The following is a 16,954-nucleotide window of genomic DNA, read 5'->3' on the forward strand; positions in this document are numbered from 1 at the left end:
AAAAAAAGCATTTGTGGAGCAAGCCTAGCGTAGAATGGATTGTGGAAGAAGTTGAGGGGGAATGTCATATGATCATACTGGACAGCACTCTACTTCAATGCATTAAACATCTGTTTTTCCCCCAATGGTCATAAAGTCCCAGAATAAATGACTGGCAGTCACACCCTTTTCAAAAGTATTCATCGAGGGAGTTCCCTGGTGGCCCAGTGGTTAGGATTCCAGGTTTTCACTGCCGGTCCGGGGTTCAATCCCTGGTTGGGGAACTGATACTCCGCAAGCTTCGTGGCACAGCAAAAAAAAAAAAAAAGTATTCATTGATTTTGCACATTTCACGTTGCTAGGCACAGAGTGTGGTGTTGGGCGTTTAGAATTACAAAGAAAAGGAAGAGGAACAAACCAGCGTTGGATGTGTGAGAGCTGAGTACAGAGAGGGCTTTGCGAGTGCTTGGGTGGTAGGGGACATATCTGAGCCGGGCAAGTGTGACTTCTGAGCTGGCCTTTACAGTGTGGGGGGAAAGAGGGAGAAGAGCAGTCCGGGCAAAGGGGAGCGTCTGCACAGGCTGTTCGGTGTGAGAGTGCATCTCCCCTCGGAAGCGGCAAGATCCATGGATGGGTGCTGTACGGCCCGCTAGCAGAGAAGAGGAGCAAAGACAAATAAGGGGCAGATTTTCAGTGCCATTGGAGGTCATCCTAAGATTTTAGACTTCGGGCTGCACCCACGTAAAGTCCTGTCGGCTCTACGTCCTGAAGGTCTCACCTCGTGTCCACTTCTCCCTCCTCACTGCTCGTTTCCTGGTCCAGGCGGCATCACTCTCTGCACCTGTCTCCTTAGTCTCCCGCTCTTTCTCGTCTTCTCCCATCCGTTCCCCGCCCTGTAGCCAGACAGAGCTAACACAAAATTGAAGAGGTGCCTCGCGTGCTTAAGAGCTTTCGTGGGCTTCTAGGCCCGCCCTTCCCCGACCGTGAGACGCCACTTCCCACTTGCCCACCCCCGCCCAGCTCTGTGCTCGCCGCCTGAGGGAACACTAGGGCGGGCCCAGACGCCCGGCCCCGCTGTCGGCCCCGGGTTAGCGCGCGCACCTGCAACCAGGGAAGTTTCGGGGAGTATTGTCGCGCCGCTGGTAACCGCTCGTAACCTCCTGGGTGGGAGGAGAGGGAAACCCTTCGCCGCGCCGCCCTGCCCAACCGCCGGAGTCGTAGCCCGCAGGCGGCGCAAGACCAGGTCTCGCCGGGGAGGGGCGGGGCCTGCGCGGAGGCGGGGCCTGAGGAGGGGGCGCGCCCCGGCGCAGCCGTGGAGCGCGTGCCCGCGGGCCCCCGGGTGCGGTGGGAGCGTAGGTTCCCCGGGACTGCGGGCGGAGGGCGGCCTTGAAGGGAGACGCTGCGGGTGCGTGCGGCCGGGGCGAGGCGGCTGCCGAGCGCCACCAACCCCTAGCCGTTGCTCCTCCCGGGCCGGCTTGGGAGCCGTCCTCCATGGGACCAGCCGGTGGGGCACGCGGGCGGTTCTAGGGGCGCAGCGCCCTGTCCCAGATGCCGCCGGAAGCTAAGCTGAGGGACGCGCAGACTCGTTGGCTTTGCCCAAGCCTGAGAAAGGACTGAAGTTTTGGGTTCTGGAAATCATTCCTGAAGATGAAAGCTGCTCGGAGAAACCCAGGCACCTCGCTCTTGTACCAGTGGCTGGGGCAGGATTCCCAAACTTAACCTGGACCCCCTGCCAAGAGGACGAGAAATCCCCTCAAGAGCAGCTTCACCCTCTGAGTGGGGAACCACACCCAGGATTTAGAACGTTTTCCTGCCTAGAGGGAAAGTGGGGATGGAGAGGCAAACACAATTCCTCGTTATGTCCAAAACACACCCTAGGATTTCAGAAACTTCTTAGTATTTTCTTTTCCCATCCTTTCTGCCTGAAGAAATCTCACTATCTCCCTGAAGCAGCTTTGGATCCTGGTGAGTCACCAGTTTTGATTTCTTAACAGAAGCTTCTGGGACATTCAGGGTGTCTCAGTGATGAATTGAGGACATTAACTGGAAGGTTTGTCAGAAATGGGGCGGGGGCTGTGCCATTTTTCATTAACCATTTTGTCATTGTTGAATTCACCTAGACCATTACTTCTGCCTCCTAACTGCGTTATTGAGACCTGTTAAGTTCTTTCATTACTGCAGTAAAAATTCTTAAAAGTTATTTCTGATAGCTTTCCCCGGAAAAAACTAAACAACTTGGTACTGTTTTAACACTTCCTCTGGTCTCTGGCGTTAAGGGGCTTTGTCCCCATTGATGTCAGGCCTGCTGCTTTTAGTCTGCCTCTGCCAGGCTTCTGCTTACATGTGGTACTGATTCTCCACCCAGGAGCCTTTCTGCTGGTCTCATGTGCTACCTTTGCTACAAGGGTGTGTGGCTATTGCTCAGGGTCAGTCCACATCTCCCAGTTCTCCTTTGTACCCATTTGGACTGAAGGGGCAGGGGTCTTTATTGCCCCCAGCATTAGTCTCCCTTTGACGAAAAAGCCTGTTGGAATCTGTTCTGGTTTCTTTTTCAAGAGGACTAGTGGGGTAAAAATAATAATGTAAAACATATGTGTGTAGTGTAAAAGTATATATACTAGGCCCTCCCTTGCAGTGCCTTCGTGGGACCCTTTAGTAAGGGCCTCTGACCCGCTTTCTGAAATATGACTATAACGATGAAGTCATCAATCCTGACTCAATAGTAGACTGCTCCCCAGAATTCCTGCCAGCGTGGTCTTTTTTTTTTTTTGGCTGTGCCACATGGCTTGTAGGATCTTAGTTCCCCAACCAAGGACTGAACCCAGGCCAACTTGCCAGTGAAAGCGCCAAGTCCTAACCACTGGACCACCAGGAAATTCCCCAGTGTGGTCTTACATTGCTCTTACTACCAGGTACTTAAGAAGAAAGGCATGGTGGTGTGCTGAATTGGGCAATTGGGATTGACATGTATACGCTGATGTGTATAAAATTGATAACTAGTAAGAACCTGCAGTATAAAACAAACAAACAAAAAACTAAAAAAAAAAAAAGGCGGGCTTCCCTGGTGGCGCAGTGCTTGAGAGTCCGCCTGCCGATGCAGGGGACACGGGTTCGTGCCCCGGTCCAGGAAGATCCCACATGCTGCGGAGCAGCTGGGGCCGTGAGCTATGGCTGCTGAGCCTGCGCATTGGGAGCCTGTGCTCTGCAACGGGAGAGGCCACAACAGTGAGAGGCCCGCGTACCGCAAAAAAAAAAAAAAAGGCAATTTGCCAGTTTTATCTACCCCCAGGTGGCACAAATAGATGAGTATTTTCTATGTGCCAGGCTCTGTGCTAAGTGTTTTACATGCAATATTTTGTGACATCACCTCATGAAAACAAGGCCGAGAAGAGCTCTGCATGTTAAGTTTGTTAGAAGGGGAGTTAGACTGGGGACTGGGTGAAGTCTACGATTGGAAAGCCTTCTTAGTGCCAGGAGTGAACACCTGGGGGTCCTCTTGCTCTGGCTCAAACTGTAGTACTCCAAGTAGGAGCAATGCCAGTTAGACCACATCCTAAGATCTGTATGGATAGTATTATGGGGGATGAGGGATAAGGATATGAAGGGGAGGGGTGCTTTCTATTCTCATGAGGTTTACAATCCACATAAGTTGCCATCTTAACCAGAGTGCTTACTAACGTCAACTTTACACCACCACCCACTTCATGGTATTGGCAGCCACAGCAGCCCTGTCCTGCTCCTACCACTGTCCATTCCACATTAATCTCTTTCAAATCCTCATCTCCCTTCCCTGACCCCCAAGACCCGCACTACCACTGCCCTTTTGAGGGTAAGAGAATGGTACAGAAATGAGAAACAGATATAAGCAAGGGTGGGGGGCATGCAGGGTTATTTCCTTTACTTAAAGGTGCTATATTTAATAGCCTGTTGCCAGTGGAATGTTTCATCTTTTTCTCCCAAAGAACAGCTAGTTAGATATTTTCCTCCAGGGCCAAATCCTGAGATGTTTTCCTAGCATCAGAATTTCCTACTCCTAGAATTCTCCCTGGTATTCTACCTCTTTTCCATAGAAACACACTCCTAGAATTCCTATTCCTGATTCCCCCATTCTGAAATGTAATGCTGTCCCCTAATAATTTTGCCCTCTCCTATATCTCCCTCCACTAATGGGCAATAACGCAGTTATATCAAAACCATCTTTTCCTGGGAACCATTTGCTTGACCAAAATAACTTGTCTTTGATGAGCCAGATCTTCCTTTACCTACTTTGCAAGAAAGTAAACATTCTAAACAATCAAAAGAATGTTCAGGGCTTCCCTGGTGGCTCAGTGGTTAAGAAATCGGCTGCCAACGCAGGGGACACGGGTTCGAGTCCTGGTCCAGGAAGATCCCACATGCCGCGGAGCAACTAAGCCCATGTGCCACAACCAGAGGCTGCGCTCTAGAGCCTGCGTGCCACAGCTACTGAAGCCTGCGCGCCTAGAGCCCATGCTCTGCAACAAGAGAAGCCACTGCAGTGAGAAGCCAGCGCACTGCAATGAAGAGCAGTCCCCGCTCGCCTCAACTAGAGAAAGCCCGTGCACAGCCACGAAAATCCAACGCAGCCAAAAAAAATAATTTTTTTAAAAATTAAAAAAAGACAATGTTCACAGCTGTACACCAAAGAAGGAAAAAAAACCCTTCTAGAACACCCTTCTGACATCACTCCAAGCAGCCACTGGACTTGACCCTTTGTTACCACATAGCAGTCCCAGCCTGGAGCCAGCCAGGGCCACATGCTCCCTCCCTCAGCCTGTCTGTTGTCACCTTTGTCAAAACCCTCCTTAGCAACCAAGTAAGACCACAAAGAGAAAGCCAGGTTCTCTACCCAAAGCAGGTGGAAGACCGATCAACACTGCAGGCCAAGTCAAAGGCCCTCAATGATGAGTCACACACTCATGTTTCCTGAAGATATTTATTACCATCCAAACATATTTTCAACAGGGAAAGGCATGATTCCTAATTTCCCCAGGATCCACGTTTTCAAAGTCTCCCAGGGAACCCATCTTTCATGGAACCCTCTGAGGACTTGATCTCTGCAAAGGGTAAGCTAATTAAGACCCCGGTTTCCTCTGCCAATTCCTGGGCTGACCTGCAAATTCCATCTTACTATTTCCCGTAGGTCTCTAGTTCCTTTTTGTTTGAGGTGACAATCACATGCATGACCTGCCAATGAGCCCTACTGTCAGGCCACTGAGGGCACTGTGGTGGCTGCCCGGGATTGCTTGTGGCTTCTCAGCCAGGCCTTCAGAAGAGCTGCAACTCACCACCAGTCTTTCGGTGCCTCCACCTGGTCTCCCAGGAGACCTGGCCCCTCTTCTTTGGTCTCAAGGGCCTCAGGAACCCAAAAGCTCCTGATGAATGTCCCAAGTGAGGAAGCAATACCAGGAAGTCTGTGGATTCCCAAAGTTGTTGGGATACACACTGGACACAGTAAGGCACCCAAGTCTCAAGTTGGCTATATATGCTGAGGGGGTAGGTGTGCCCTGAGACTGGAAGAACTTCAGAGGGGATTCCACCCTGAGAGGGTCACTTCAAAGACTTGCCATCCTCACTAGTTCCAACAGAATTCCTTTTCAGTTTTACGCTAATCCTTTGCTGCCTCTGCACCTCCCTCACAACGACCCTCCCCTGGTTCCTCTTTGGAGTAATTACGTTAAAGATGCAGATCATGCTGGGAAAGGAATACCAGCTCTTAACAAGAGGCCCCTCTGAATATGCCACCTTATCTGGGCCCAAAAGAAATCCCATTGTTTCTATCCAGTGTGAGTTCTCTGATGACTCATAAGGCGTGAACTCCGAGAAAAGCTTTCTCCACATTCGGAACATTTATAGGGTCTCTCTCCTGTATGGGTTCTCAGATGACGAATCCGATTGGAGCTGTGAGAGAAACTGTCTCCACACTCATGACAGGTATAGGGTTTCTCTCCCGTGTGAATTCTCTGGTGTCTGATTAAGTTGGATCTATGAGAGAAGTTTTCCCCACAGAGGGTACATTTATATGGTTTCTCTCCTGTGTGTGTTCTCTGGTGTCTGGTGAGGTGCATGCCCTGCTGGAAGCTTTTCCCACAAGTTAAACACTGAAAGAGTTTCTTCTCTGCCTTGTGGGTCCCATGATTGGCAAGAAAGAGGGTGCTGTCACTCACTGCTTCCCCACACTCAGAGAAGGGGTACAGCCTCTCTTTCTCGTGAGTTCTTTCGTGAATGACAAGGTGAGAACTGCGAGAGAAACTTTTCCCACACTCGGAACACTTATAAGGTCTCTCTCCTGTGTGAATTCTCTGGTGCCTAAGGAGGTTGGAACTGTGAGCAAAGATCTCCCCGCACTCAGGGCACTTGTAGGGCTTTTCACCTGTGTGCGTTCTCTGGTGCCTGTGGAGGTTGGAGTTGCAAGAGAAGCTCTTTCCACACTCGTTACATTGATAGGGCTTCTCACCTGTGTGGGTACGCCGATGCCGAGTCAGGTGGGTATTCTGACTGAAGCTTTTTCCACACTCGAGGCACTTATGGGCCTCCTCTCCCAAGTGTGCTCTGTGTAGTGACAAAAAGTGTGGATTCCCGCCAAAGATTTCAGCGCACCCCACACCCATACACAGTCTTTCTGCTGCATGTATCCTCTGGTGCCTAATCAGGTTCGAGTTGTTAGAGAAATTTTTGCCACACAAGGGACATAAATGGAGCTTCTTTGGCTGCAGTTCCTTTGGCCGCCCCAGTTCTCTGCAACTTGTGGCCCCCACTAAGGACTGCTCCATCCGAACCTCTGGGGGAGGCTCCCAATGCTCTTCTGCCCTGTCACGAGGCCTTCCCTGCTCAGGACTCCAGGGTACCTCCCCTCCGGCCTGGCCAGGCAGCAGCGCCCGAGGGTGGATGCTCTCAGGGCAAACGGACTGAGCACTTTCTTCCAGATTGTCAAATTTCTCTTCCCCTGGAAGATCGAGAGAAACCAAACCCATGTTATTTCTACACCAGAGAAAAGGAAATCCCATGTGTGCTACTGCCTGTAGGTCAGAAGTCCAGAAGGGCTGGCTCTACCTCAGTTTCCCATCTTCCCCATATAGGTAAAGCACGGTAGACAGGGATCCACATAAGGGGTGGGGCCATCACTCAGGAATCAGAGCTCAAACCAGTCTTGAATTCCCTTGTAGGGGCCCCGAACTCCCTCTCCAACTGAGCCTCTGGCTTCTGCCCTTTGGGAATGGGTGAGATGGAGCAGGACTGGGACTAGGGTGGGCAAATGAGCCCAGGAGTGAATGCCTCCTTACACTTTGCACCCTGGGTACCTCGCCTGCCATCACTGGGATGGAAGTGGGCAGTGGAGACACTGGAAGAATGTACCTCCCTGGCAGTGGTGATGGGCTAGCCTTACACCAAGACCCTCAAATGCCTCATTCCCAACAGCGGGAGGCTAGCTGCGCAGGCTGCTCAACTGCGTTTCTTACCGGGAGCTGGGCTCCTGGGGCTCAGGCCTTCCTTGCAAGTCTGGACACTGGGATCCCAGGGCTTTCCTTCTTGTTCCACCTGGGTGCTCAGGGCCTCCTGACTGGGAACCTGAGACTCTGTTCACAATGAAAGAAAAGGATTTCTATGTCACCATTTTCCTCTACCAGGCAGGGCAAACAAAGATAGTCTTGTTCCCTGCCTTCAGTGAATGGATACAGAAATCTGACAGCAATTACTTGGAACATACACTAAACTCTTCCCACCGGTTACCCCTAGAGAAAGAAATTAGAGGAAGGAAACTGTGGCTTTTTCTTTTTACACTTTTGTAGTACTTGGGATTTTTTGCAATGAGAATGTAAAACTTTTGTAATTAAAACAACAATCAAACAAACAAACATGGTCAGGGTGGTCAGTTCCTTGAGGAATCAGTTTAATACTGTGAAAGAGCCTTGACTCTTATGGATACATATAAAATAGAACTAAGTTTGACTGGGCAACTCCAGAAGGAGAAAATGTAATATGATGGACAATCAGAAAAGGACCTGGGACTCTGAGAGGACCCTGAGATTAAAACCCAAAAGTGCTACCCTGTGCTACGCTCACTCCAACTCCAGCAAACACGGACTTTAAAAAGTTTAGTTTCAAGAACTTGTGATCTGAACTCTTCCTATTTAGCACTCACTGAAACAGCTGTGCTCAACTTAGGGCACCAAGCCACAGCACAGTGACAGAAAACCTGGAGAAGGCCCCCGTGAAGGCAACCAAACCCAGCAGTGACCCCCTTGCAAAATTAGTGCAAGTGAGATGATAGCTGTGCTTCTCTTTACGAAAACCTCATGTATGAAAACAAAGTGCAGTGTGACTCTTCTACCGGGTGTGCATCAATATAGCCATAATGGTAACATACACAATCCTGTTTTATGTTGTTTTTTAAGACTCCCCCCAACTTTTTATTATGAGAATTTTCATACATGCAGAAAAAATGAAGGAATTATACAATACCCACACACTCTCCACCTAAATCCAACTATCAGTTTTTGGTCATATTTCACAGACCTCATTTTTAATCTCTGCATAATAGTTCAACACGTAGATGCATCTTAATTTATATCTAACTTACTTAGACCCTGTTTTAGATATATATCATTTCCAAATTTCCACAAAGCCTTCCCCCTTCCTGAATTCTTAAGGACTGGGACAGCCACTGAGCTGGAATGTTGATGCCAGTGCCCCTGAAATTTGTGCCTCTGGGGAAGAGCCCAGAAATACTAATGGAGCATAGAAAACATAAGTGAGGTCAGAAAAGTAAGCATTTTGAACTTGCAAGGCATCAAGAACTTAGAGCCCTACAGCATCCTGTGATCTGTGTGTGAGGGGTGGGAAGTGGGGATGGGGTGGGCACCATTGGATCTGACTTGTTCTGCCTTAGGAAGTTCATTATGGCTCAGACTCCCCGCCCTCAGCCCTGGCAGCTGGGGCCCTTAAGTGTGCCAACTGTGGCACCTGGCAAATATTTAAGTGATCTTAGTCCAAGGGACTTTAGACAAAGGCAGGTCGTCTGGCTAAACTCAGAACTTATACCCAGGAGGTGAGCACCTAAGGGACAGGACCCTGGTCAGAAATGGCTCAGCCTTCATCCCTGGAAAAGAAGTCCTTACCCAGTGAGTCCACATTCTCATAACTCTCCTGCACCGTGTCCTGGGAGAGGGCCCTCTTACTAGGATGCTGATGCCCCCACTCCTCCTGGGAGATGTACATAGCCACGTCCTCTAAGCTCTCAGGCAACTGAAACAGCACAAGATCACCTTTAGGCCCTGAAGCACCAAGAACAATTCAAGCAGAGTCATGGGTTAAAGGGGCAAAACCCAGGTGTGCTGAGGACACATTTCATGGGGAAGAAGGGGGAGGCCTACAAGTGAGGTGTGGAGGACAAATAAAGAAGGTGGGAGAGATGCATGTGGTGAGGTAGAAAGGATCCTCTCCAAGTGGCAAAAGGACCCCACCCCCACAAGAGCAACTTCGGGGAGACAATGGGAACTTCCACATCACCTGGGGCCCAGTCAGCTCCTTGTCTTCCATGTTTCCTTCGGGAGGAAAGAGAGAAAGCCAGGGAGCAGATAATGCTGAAGGTGACAGAAATTATGATGAGAACGGCATTCCTAATTCTTGGCAACCCAAGGATTGTCACAACACAGTATCCATTCCCCAACACCCAGTCTCTGCTCTGAGGATGAACACTGAACAAAAGAAGGCAACCGAGGAATAATAAAGCGATATTCAAAACAACAGAGTACCAGCAGTCTTCCCTGCTGGCCCAAGCATTAAAGCCCTCAATCATTCACTGAGCTCTAAATGTCTCCGTTCTGCATACAAAAGGGCTTACTAAGAGATTCTCCCTCCCTCCACCCACCCCAAGAGGAATCCAAACCACTTCTAGGTCTTTCACGCCACATCTGCAAACCCTCAGGTCAGAAATGCCCCCTCCTGGGCAGCCATGCTGCATTCTGCTGGTGTCAGGGGCAACCCCAAAGCCCCTCCTCCCTCCCACTTGCCCAGAGAACTGTTCCTCACCCCTCTCCTTTACAGTCTGGGGATCCCTTTTGGGGCTGGGGCCTAGCAGCTCCTGCAGCCTGCGGCCAGGGCTTCTCTCAGTCTCCAATGGCTCCAGCTTGAAGCTCGGTGACTCTCGTGCTGTTTCCAGAGGCAAAGGCTCCTCCAAAAGCACTTCTGTTCCCCGCCCATGGTTTGTCACCTGGGAACCAACCCACATCACTCACCATCATAACAGGGCCCGAGAGGAAGGGAAATTAGTACAGAATTCTGAGGGCAAGCCTTCAACGGAGAACCACTGGCAATCCCTTTGGACCCACCAAGAGAGAAGAATGGTTTACACTAAAACAAAACTTTTCTGACCCCGTGTACACCTGAGAAAATGTGTGTGAGGGCTGGGGGGAGTTCACTTCCAGTGCACACCTTCCCCACACAGCTCTTCTGACACACCTCACTCCCTCTCGCTTTCCCCCACCTTTTCAAGATGCGTCCGTTCCTGACTACTGGGTAAGTTAAACTTGGGTGGCCCTGGGGCAAGTGGCCTCAGAGATTCAGTGCCAGTTTTTTAAGTCCACTATTAACTGCCACCCAGCTTTGTAGAAATTAGACTGCTGACTGTAATATAACAATAGCTAACAGCTATTAAGCACTAACTGTAAACCAGTAGTGTGATCAAAACTACATCCTGCTCTAATGCTCAAAGCCACCCTAGAGAGATCTTTTACCATTCTTATTTTACCAAGTCTGAGGCTCAAAGAAATTAAGTAACTTGCCCAAAGTCCCAAAGCTAGTACGAAGCAGAGTGAGCATTTGAACCTAGCGAGCTAACTCCTGGGCTCACACTAATGCAGAGACACTGCCTCCATGTGGAAACAGGGCACTCTTCACTGCTCGCTCTGTCCACTTGGGAAAAATCTGGAGAATGAAAGTTCCTCGCTAAACTACAAAAAGGCTTCTTGCCCACCTAAGGTCTACTCAGGGCAACCAAGTAAATTCGTAGGGGTAACTGGGCCAACGCGATGTCCCAGTCCTCAGGGCCAAACAAACCGCAAATAAAACAGCTCTTTCTCTCACCTGTTGCCTCAGTCTCCCAAGCTCTTTCTGCATATCCTCCACCAGAGTCACCGCTTCCTCGCCGCTCTCCGGATGCAGCTCCTGCACCCTGCTCTGGATCTCCTGGGGCAGGATGGTCAGAAACTGCTCCAGCACCAAGACCTCCAGGATCTGCTCCTTGGTACGCATCTCAGGCCGCAGCCACCCATGGCAAAGCTCCTGGAGCCGACTGAGGGCTTCCCGGGGCCCAGCGGCCTCTTGGAAGCGGAACCGTCTGAAGCGCTGATGGGAGGCCTCCGGGCTGGGTCCTGGGTCTGTCGGGGGCACCTCCTGGCTCCAGGCGCAGTCCTCCTCCAGTTTCACTATCAGGAGCCCTTCCCGGTCCTGGAAGCCCGGACCCGACGCCATCTTCAGGTCCCCACACCGCCTTGGCCCCGAAACCAGCTGCGCCCAGTTAGGAAGGCGCCCCCGGCCCCGCGCAAGGATGGCGGGCGTCCACAAGAGCCGGGGGCCCCGAAGCCCCAAATCCCGGCCGAGGAGCCCGGCTCCAGGGCTGGCGCAGCCGGCTCCGGCGCCTCGGCGTCAGTAGTTTGCGGGCGCCGCCGCACCACCCCCTGGCCCGTCCCCGCCAGGACCGCCCCAGGGCAGGACCTAAGCACCGCGCTTTCCCCCTTGCAGCGGACTCACGCAGGACTCGAAGCTCGGCTCCCACGCCGGAAGTCTCAGAGCGCGTTAGGCGTCAACAACCAACGGCGCCTGCTCCGGACCAACTTCCCGGTCACGTTCCGAGAACTCTAGCGCCCATTGGGTCAGGTCTCGCCACACACTCACCGCTGAGCAACCAGAAGAAAAGATTTGCCTTCAGGGGCGGGACGAGCGAAGGGCCAATTGGGGACGAGAGGCGGGGCCATCGGGCGAGCTCCGGGATCTCAGAAACCTCTGGGAGCCGGAGTCTGTAGGTTTGTTAGTGGAAATTAAGCCCAAATCGGGTGTGACCGGCGGACTACCAGGGTCAGAATCCCTCGGAAAGCTTACTGAAGTTCAGATCTCCGAGTCACGCGAGATCCTGTGCCTCTGAGTGTCGGGGTGGGGCCCGAAAATCTGAATTGTTAACAAGCTCCTCCACAGACAAGTGGAAAAATTCTTTCCCCACAGACAAATTTGAGAATCGCTGTCCGGGTCAAAACGGATTTCAAGGTGGTCCCCACCCGCTGCAGTTGGGCGGAGCTTCAGGAGAGGGTCCACCCGCCCGGGCAGCCTCCGAGGCATTTGACCCAGGATCCACTCGGCCGCCTGCTCGGCGCCTGGAAGAGGCGGAGAAGAGTGGGCCCCGGCCGGGTCAGCGCCGCCGCAGTGCCTGCGGAGAGATGCCGTAGGCAGCGCGGCCCGCGCCTGCGTCCTTGAGGTGCTGGCGCTGCGGGGCCGGGTGCGGAGGCCGTCAGTGGGGAGAGTGGGCTTGTGGCCCGTGGCGCTCTCATGTCCGCTCAGGGTCCGGCTGCAGGCGGCTGGACGTCCCCCAGGGCCGCTGCGGACCCAGCCCGCACCACCGGCTTCCGATTTTAAACTTGCCGGGGGCGTGCCTTTTATTGTCCAGCCCTGAGGGGGCGAGATCCTTGTTCATCTCCCTCCTTGATCCGTCATGAAATTTCATCGTGAGGGGCAAGTGGAAGGAAACCCGGAGGGTCGATTCCCTGGCCGGCGCAGTCGAGGCTTTGTGCTGGTGAGGGGAGGGCTTCCCAGCTGTGAGACACGGCCCAGGTCGGCCCACCTCCTCCACTGCCGCCAGCGACGGTCAGGCCCGTGGTCTCAAGAGATAAAAGGGTCGTGGGGTTGAATCATGACAAACAGTAATCGTTTATTGAGCGCCTGCTTACATGCAACTGGATCCTCACAGCACACAAAACTGTAGGAACGAGACGCTATTATTATCATCCCCATGTTACAGACTGTCAGTTAAGTCACTTGCCCAGGATCACACTTTAGTCTGTCGCTAAAGCCATGATGGTAAAGGGTGATGTGGGGACGGAGAGGGTCAACTTTCAATGACGGGGTGGAGAGAGTCCTGAGTACTGTATTTTTTTTCTTGTTCCACTTGTCTACTTCAAAAAAGAAATGCACAACGTGAGAGTTGTGAGTTAAGTTTTATTTGGGTCAAAATGAGGACTGCAGCCCAGGAGACAGCGTACCAGATAGCTCTGAGAAACTGCTCCAAAGAGGCGGGGGGAAGGTCAGTATATAAATGATTTTGGTGAAGGGGGAGTACATGCAATCAAGCACATAGTTTTTACAGAAGGTTTCTGCTAGTCTTGTGTAGGTTACTGCCAGTCACGAGGAGCAGATGTCACCATGAAGGATTTTAGTGCTTTTCTAGATATGAGGAGATACAAGAATTGGGCTCATTAAAATTGGCTCCTGAAAATATCTAACTATCTGAAGACCTGTTCTGCCAGTTTTTCCCAGAGCACAGAGTGCCTCATTTCAGCTCTCCACCCTGAACTCCTTTCAAGGGGTGTTGAAAGTCAGCAGCTGCAGCAGCACGATTTAATCTTTGTAGAGGTAGATGGCTAGTGCCAATGGAAAATGCTAATTTGTAGTTGACACCCTCCAGAGAAAAGGTCCACCAGCTGTTGTGGCAAATTCAGACCGAGAGGCCTCACAGCGCACAGGCTGGTGCAGGTCCATTTCAGAAAGCCTTGTTGAGACACGTGACCTCAGAGTCCTGTAAGACCATTTTTTTTATGTTTTAGATCTTCATATTTCAGGAGAAAATAGATTCTAACCTAATAACCACCTCTCTGGCATTTACTATGTCATCGCAGATAATTTATTCAATCTCACTAAGCCTCAAACCGCAGTTCCTTCACCTGTTTTGAGGGGATAATACTATACCCACCTTATAACACTGGGTGAGGATTAACCGGTCTAACATATGTAGGATGCTTAGAATCATACCTGGCATTTAGTATGAACTCAATATTAGCTGTTACTAATGCACAGCAAATTCCTGAAGGCTTACCCTAACTCACAGAAAAGCCACTCGGATTATTATTGCAGGATGTGGAGCATGGGAATATTTGCAAAACTACACATACCTTGAGATGGTAAGAATGAAGGATAAACCAATTTGCTATCTTAAGTTCCTTTTGATTTTAGGTTATTAACAGGTACTTAAAGCTAGATAGACTTTCAGAGTTATTCAGAATTACTGATAGTATTCCTCCATTTCTTTGAGGCCTATCTATATTCAGGCAGAGAAAATAACTTTTACAGATGGTATTTTATAGTCAAATACCAATTTGACTGGGAGTGGTGTTACAGGCCAGCAGAACTATAGGGGTTCATTTGGGGCAGGAGTTCTTAACCTAGGGTCTAGAAATTCTAGAGCAGCAGTTCTAAGTACAATAGAACTTCCTGTGATGGTGGCTACTGAGCACTTAAAATGCAGCTAGTGTTGCTAAGACCCACCAGGTAGTGGCTACGATCAACACAGTTCTAGAGGGTCACATGGGTGGATCTGGAGATTTTTAAAACCTTTTGATATTGTACACAAAACTGCACGTGTACATGTATTTTCTAGGAAGTGGATCCATGGCTTTCATTAAGTTCTCTAAATGATGAAAAAGATTAAACCCACTACTTTAAGACTGGGTGAAATGTAAGTTAAGGGAAGTAAGTATGCCCTCTAGTAACCACTGTTGATTTCACTTTCTTATACAGTTGACCCTTGAACAATGCAGTGGGGGTTTGGGGCGCTAACCCTCTGCACATTGGAAAATTCATCTGTAACTTTACAGTTGGCCTTCCATATCTGTCGTTCTGCATCCACGGATTCAACCACCATTGGGTTGTGTAGTACTGTAATATGTATTTATTGAAAAATTTCCATGTGTAAGTGGACTCACGCAGTTCAAACCCATGTTGTACAAGTCAACTGTATTTTCTTGTCCTTAGCTATTGGTGGCTCCCTATTATGTAGAAGAGAAAACAATTTTGAATTTCAGATTAAAAAAACCCTACTACTCCTGGTCTTAGTTCTCATGGGTACTAAATTCTGTCTCTAGAGCTACTTTCAGTCCTTACCTGAGTCTTATAGATTCCCTTGCACTCAAGGGGCGGGGTGTAGCTGTCTGTGCCTGGTTTTCAAAATGACATTTGATGAAATCTGCAGCGTTAAGAATTTCACATCTGTGCTCTTTGGCGTAGGAGCAAATAAGCAGCTCCTGTCATTCTGAAATGCTTTTCCTGACTCTCATCTTAGGATATCTTGGCCTCCAGGTTTCTGCCACCCTAAGCCTTTGCTATTTGCCACTCTCCCCAGTTTTGGTTTCTTCCCACTTTACTTGACTACAGTTTTCCTGTGATCTATGGCTTCAGGTTTGCTTTTACCTGTAACACATTACTCTTTGATCCACAGTTAGCTTTGAAATCCAAACATAAACAAAATAGTGACTTTAAGTGGCATTTCACTTGAAACACATTTTCTTTTTTAAACAATTTTTTAAAGGAATGAACCGTTTATTTTTAAAAATTTATTATTTATTTATTTATCTTGGCTGCGCTGGGCCTTAGTTATGGCATGTGGGATCTTTAGCTGTGGCATGCTTGTAGGATCTAGTTCCCTGACCAGGGATCGAACCCTGGCCCCCTGCACTGGGAGCGTGGAGTCTTATCCACTGGACTACAAGGGAAGTCCCAAAAGACATTTTTTTTTAATTGATCTGAAATATATTGCCCTTTCTCCATGAAAATATAAGGCATTTTGATAAAATGTTCTGGAATTTAAATTATCCTTCAGATTAACGTTAAACTAACTTGCTAATGTTGTTCGGTAACGTTAATATTTAAACATTTTCCTCTATTTGGATCTTAAATCAGTATTTATCAACTCACAATATACTTCAGACCAGTAAAGTTTGTTAGATGTGAGGAAGGAGAGTAAGGGACACAGAAAAAGGGTACAAACCATAACTGCTCTCAGTGAGAAAAGGAATGGTAGGACATGGCAGGAAATTGAGCTGGAGAAAATTTTACTAGTTGTCCTTAGATTGCCAGAAACACTGTTAGATAGTTGTTTTGGTTAATTTCAAGATAATCCACTTCTAGACTTCAGCTGAAACATATAAAGACATTTTTTGCTGGTCACCAACCAACCCAGTTCAGATACCAATTTTTATTTGAAAATCTCTTAACTGAAAATAATCCAGGACATAGTTCCAAAACTCCCACTTTTACCTCTCTCTCTTTTCTTGGGACTCAATAAGAGAATGTTTCTCAGCCTTAAAAGAGTCAGAATTTTAGGAAAATTACTTACATTTTAGTCCTAACTTAGATAATTCTATTATCAAAATATTCAAAAGATAATATAAAGCTAATTTAGTTTATTGACTTTAACACAGAATTCACTGCTCTTCCATAGACTGGAAGATGATGGCCTTAATTAACCACAAAAGGAGCTTTCTCCTCATTTTAGTTTTGTCCTAATGTGGAAAAACTGCCTGACAGAAGTTCCAGGTGAAATAATCCTAACTGAAAACAGAACTAGATATAGAGAGGCTGTCTGCCCCAGAAATCAGTCTGAATTCAGAAAAACCAGTGGTGACCCAAACTAACATGCCTCCTGTCACGGCCAAGATATCCAGTACCAAAGCTGGCCTGAGCTTCCCTGTGGAGCACAGAGAATAGTCACGGGTGAAGGAATTGCAGGATTTCAAAGAAATCCTTCCAAAGAAATGAAACAATGATTTGACTTCAAGATAGTTGAGTTTTCAAGGAAAGAAAATTTCTTAATTGGAGCAAAAAGCTTTGGGATCTACTTAAGAGTTTCTATCATCCCATGACTGGTTTAGCACAACTCTTTCCCCCACTCTTTCTCCGTGGAATAGTGTGACATGTT

General features: G+C 49.1%; 1 protein-coding gene across 4 annotated transcripts; it reads right to left on the reverse strand.

Annotated features, from left to right (window-relative positions):
• Positions 1-1,055: 1,055 nt before the first annotated feature.
• ZNF263 (zinc finger protein 263) lies at positions 1,056-11,858 on the reverse strand. 4 transcript variants are annotated; one of them, XM_089896259.1, is made up of 7 exons: positions 11,749-11,858; positions 11,083-11,445; positions 10,030-10,210; positions 9,508-9,581; positions 9,117-9,243; positions 7,458-7,574; positions 1,056-6,943 (listed from the first exon to the last, which is right to left on the reverse strand). In XM_089896259.1, the coding sequence occupies exons 2-7, from the start codon at positions 11,248-11,250 to the stop codon at positions 5,775-5,777; spliced, it is 1,836 nt and encodes a 611-aa protein (XP_089752385.1). In that variant the 5' UTR covers positions 11,251-11,445; positions 11,749-11,858; the 3' UTR covers positions 1,056-5,774. The 4 variants fall into 4 exon arrangements, with proteins under 4 accessions (XP_089752385.1, XP_022450373.1, XP_022450371.1 ...); XM_022594665.3 differs by lacking the exon at positions 11,749-11,858 and having other exon boundaries at positions 9,508-9,542; positions 11,083-11,741; XM_022594663.3 differs by lacking the exon at positions 11,749-11,858 and having other exon boundaries at positions 11,083-11,741.
• Positions 11,859-16,954: the final 5,096 nt, after the last annotated feature.

The sequence above is a fragment of the Delphinapterus leucas genome, chromosome 15 (genome assembly GCF_059928025.1).
Source record: "Delphinapterus leucas isolate spDelLeu-1000000601 "Yukka" chromosome 15, BTC_Dleu_Yukka2, whole genome shotgun sequence".
NCBI lineage: Eukaryota > Metazoa > Chordata > Mammalia > Artiodactyla > Monodontidae > Delphinapterus > Delphinapterus leucas.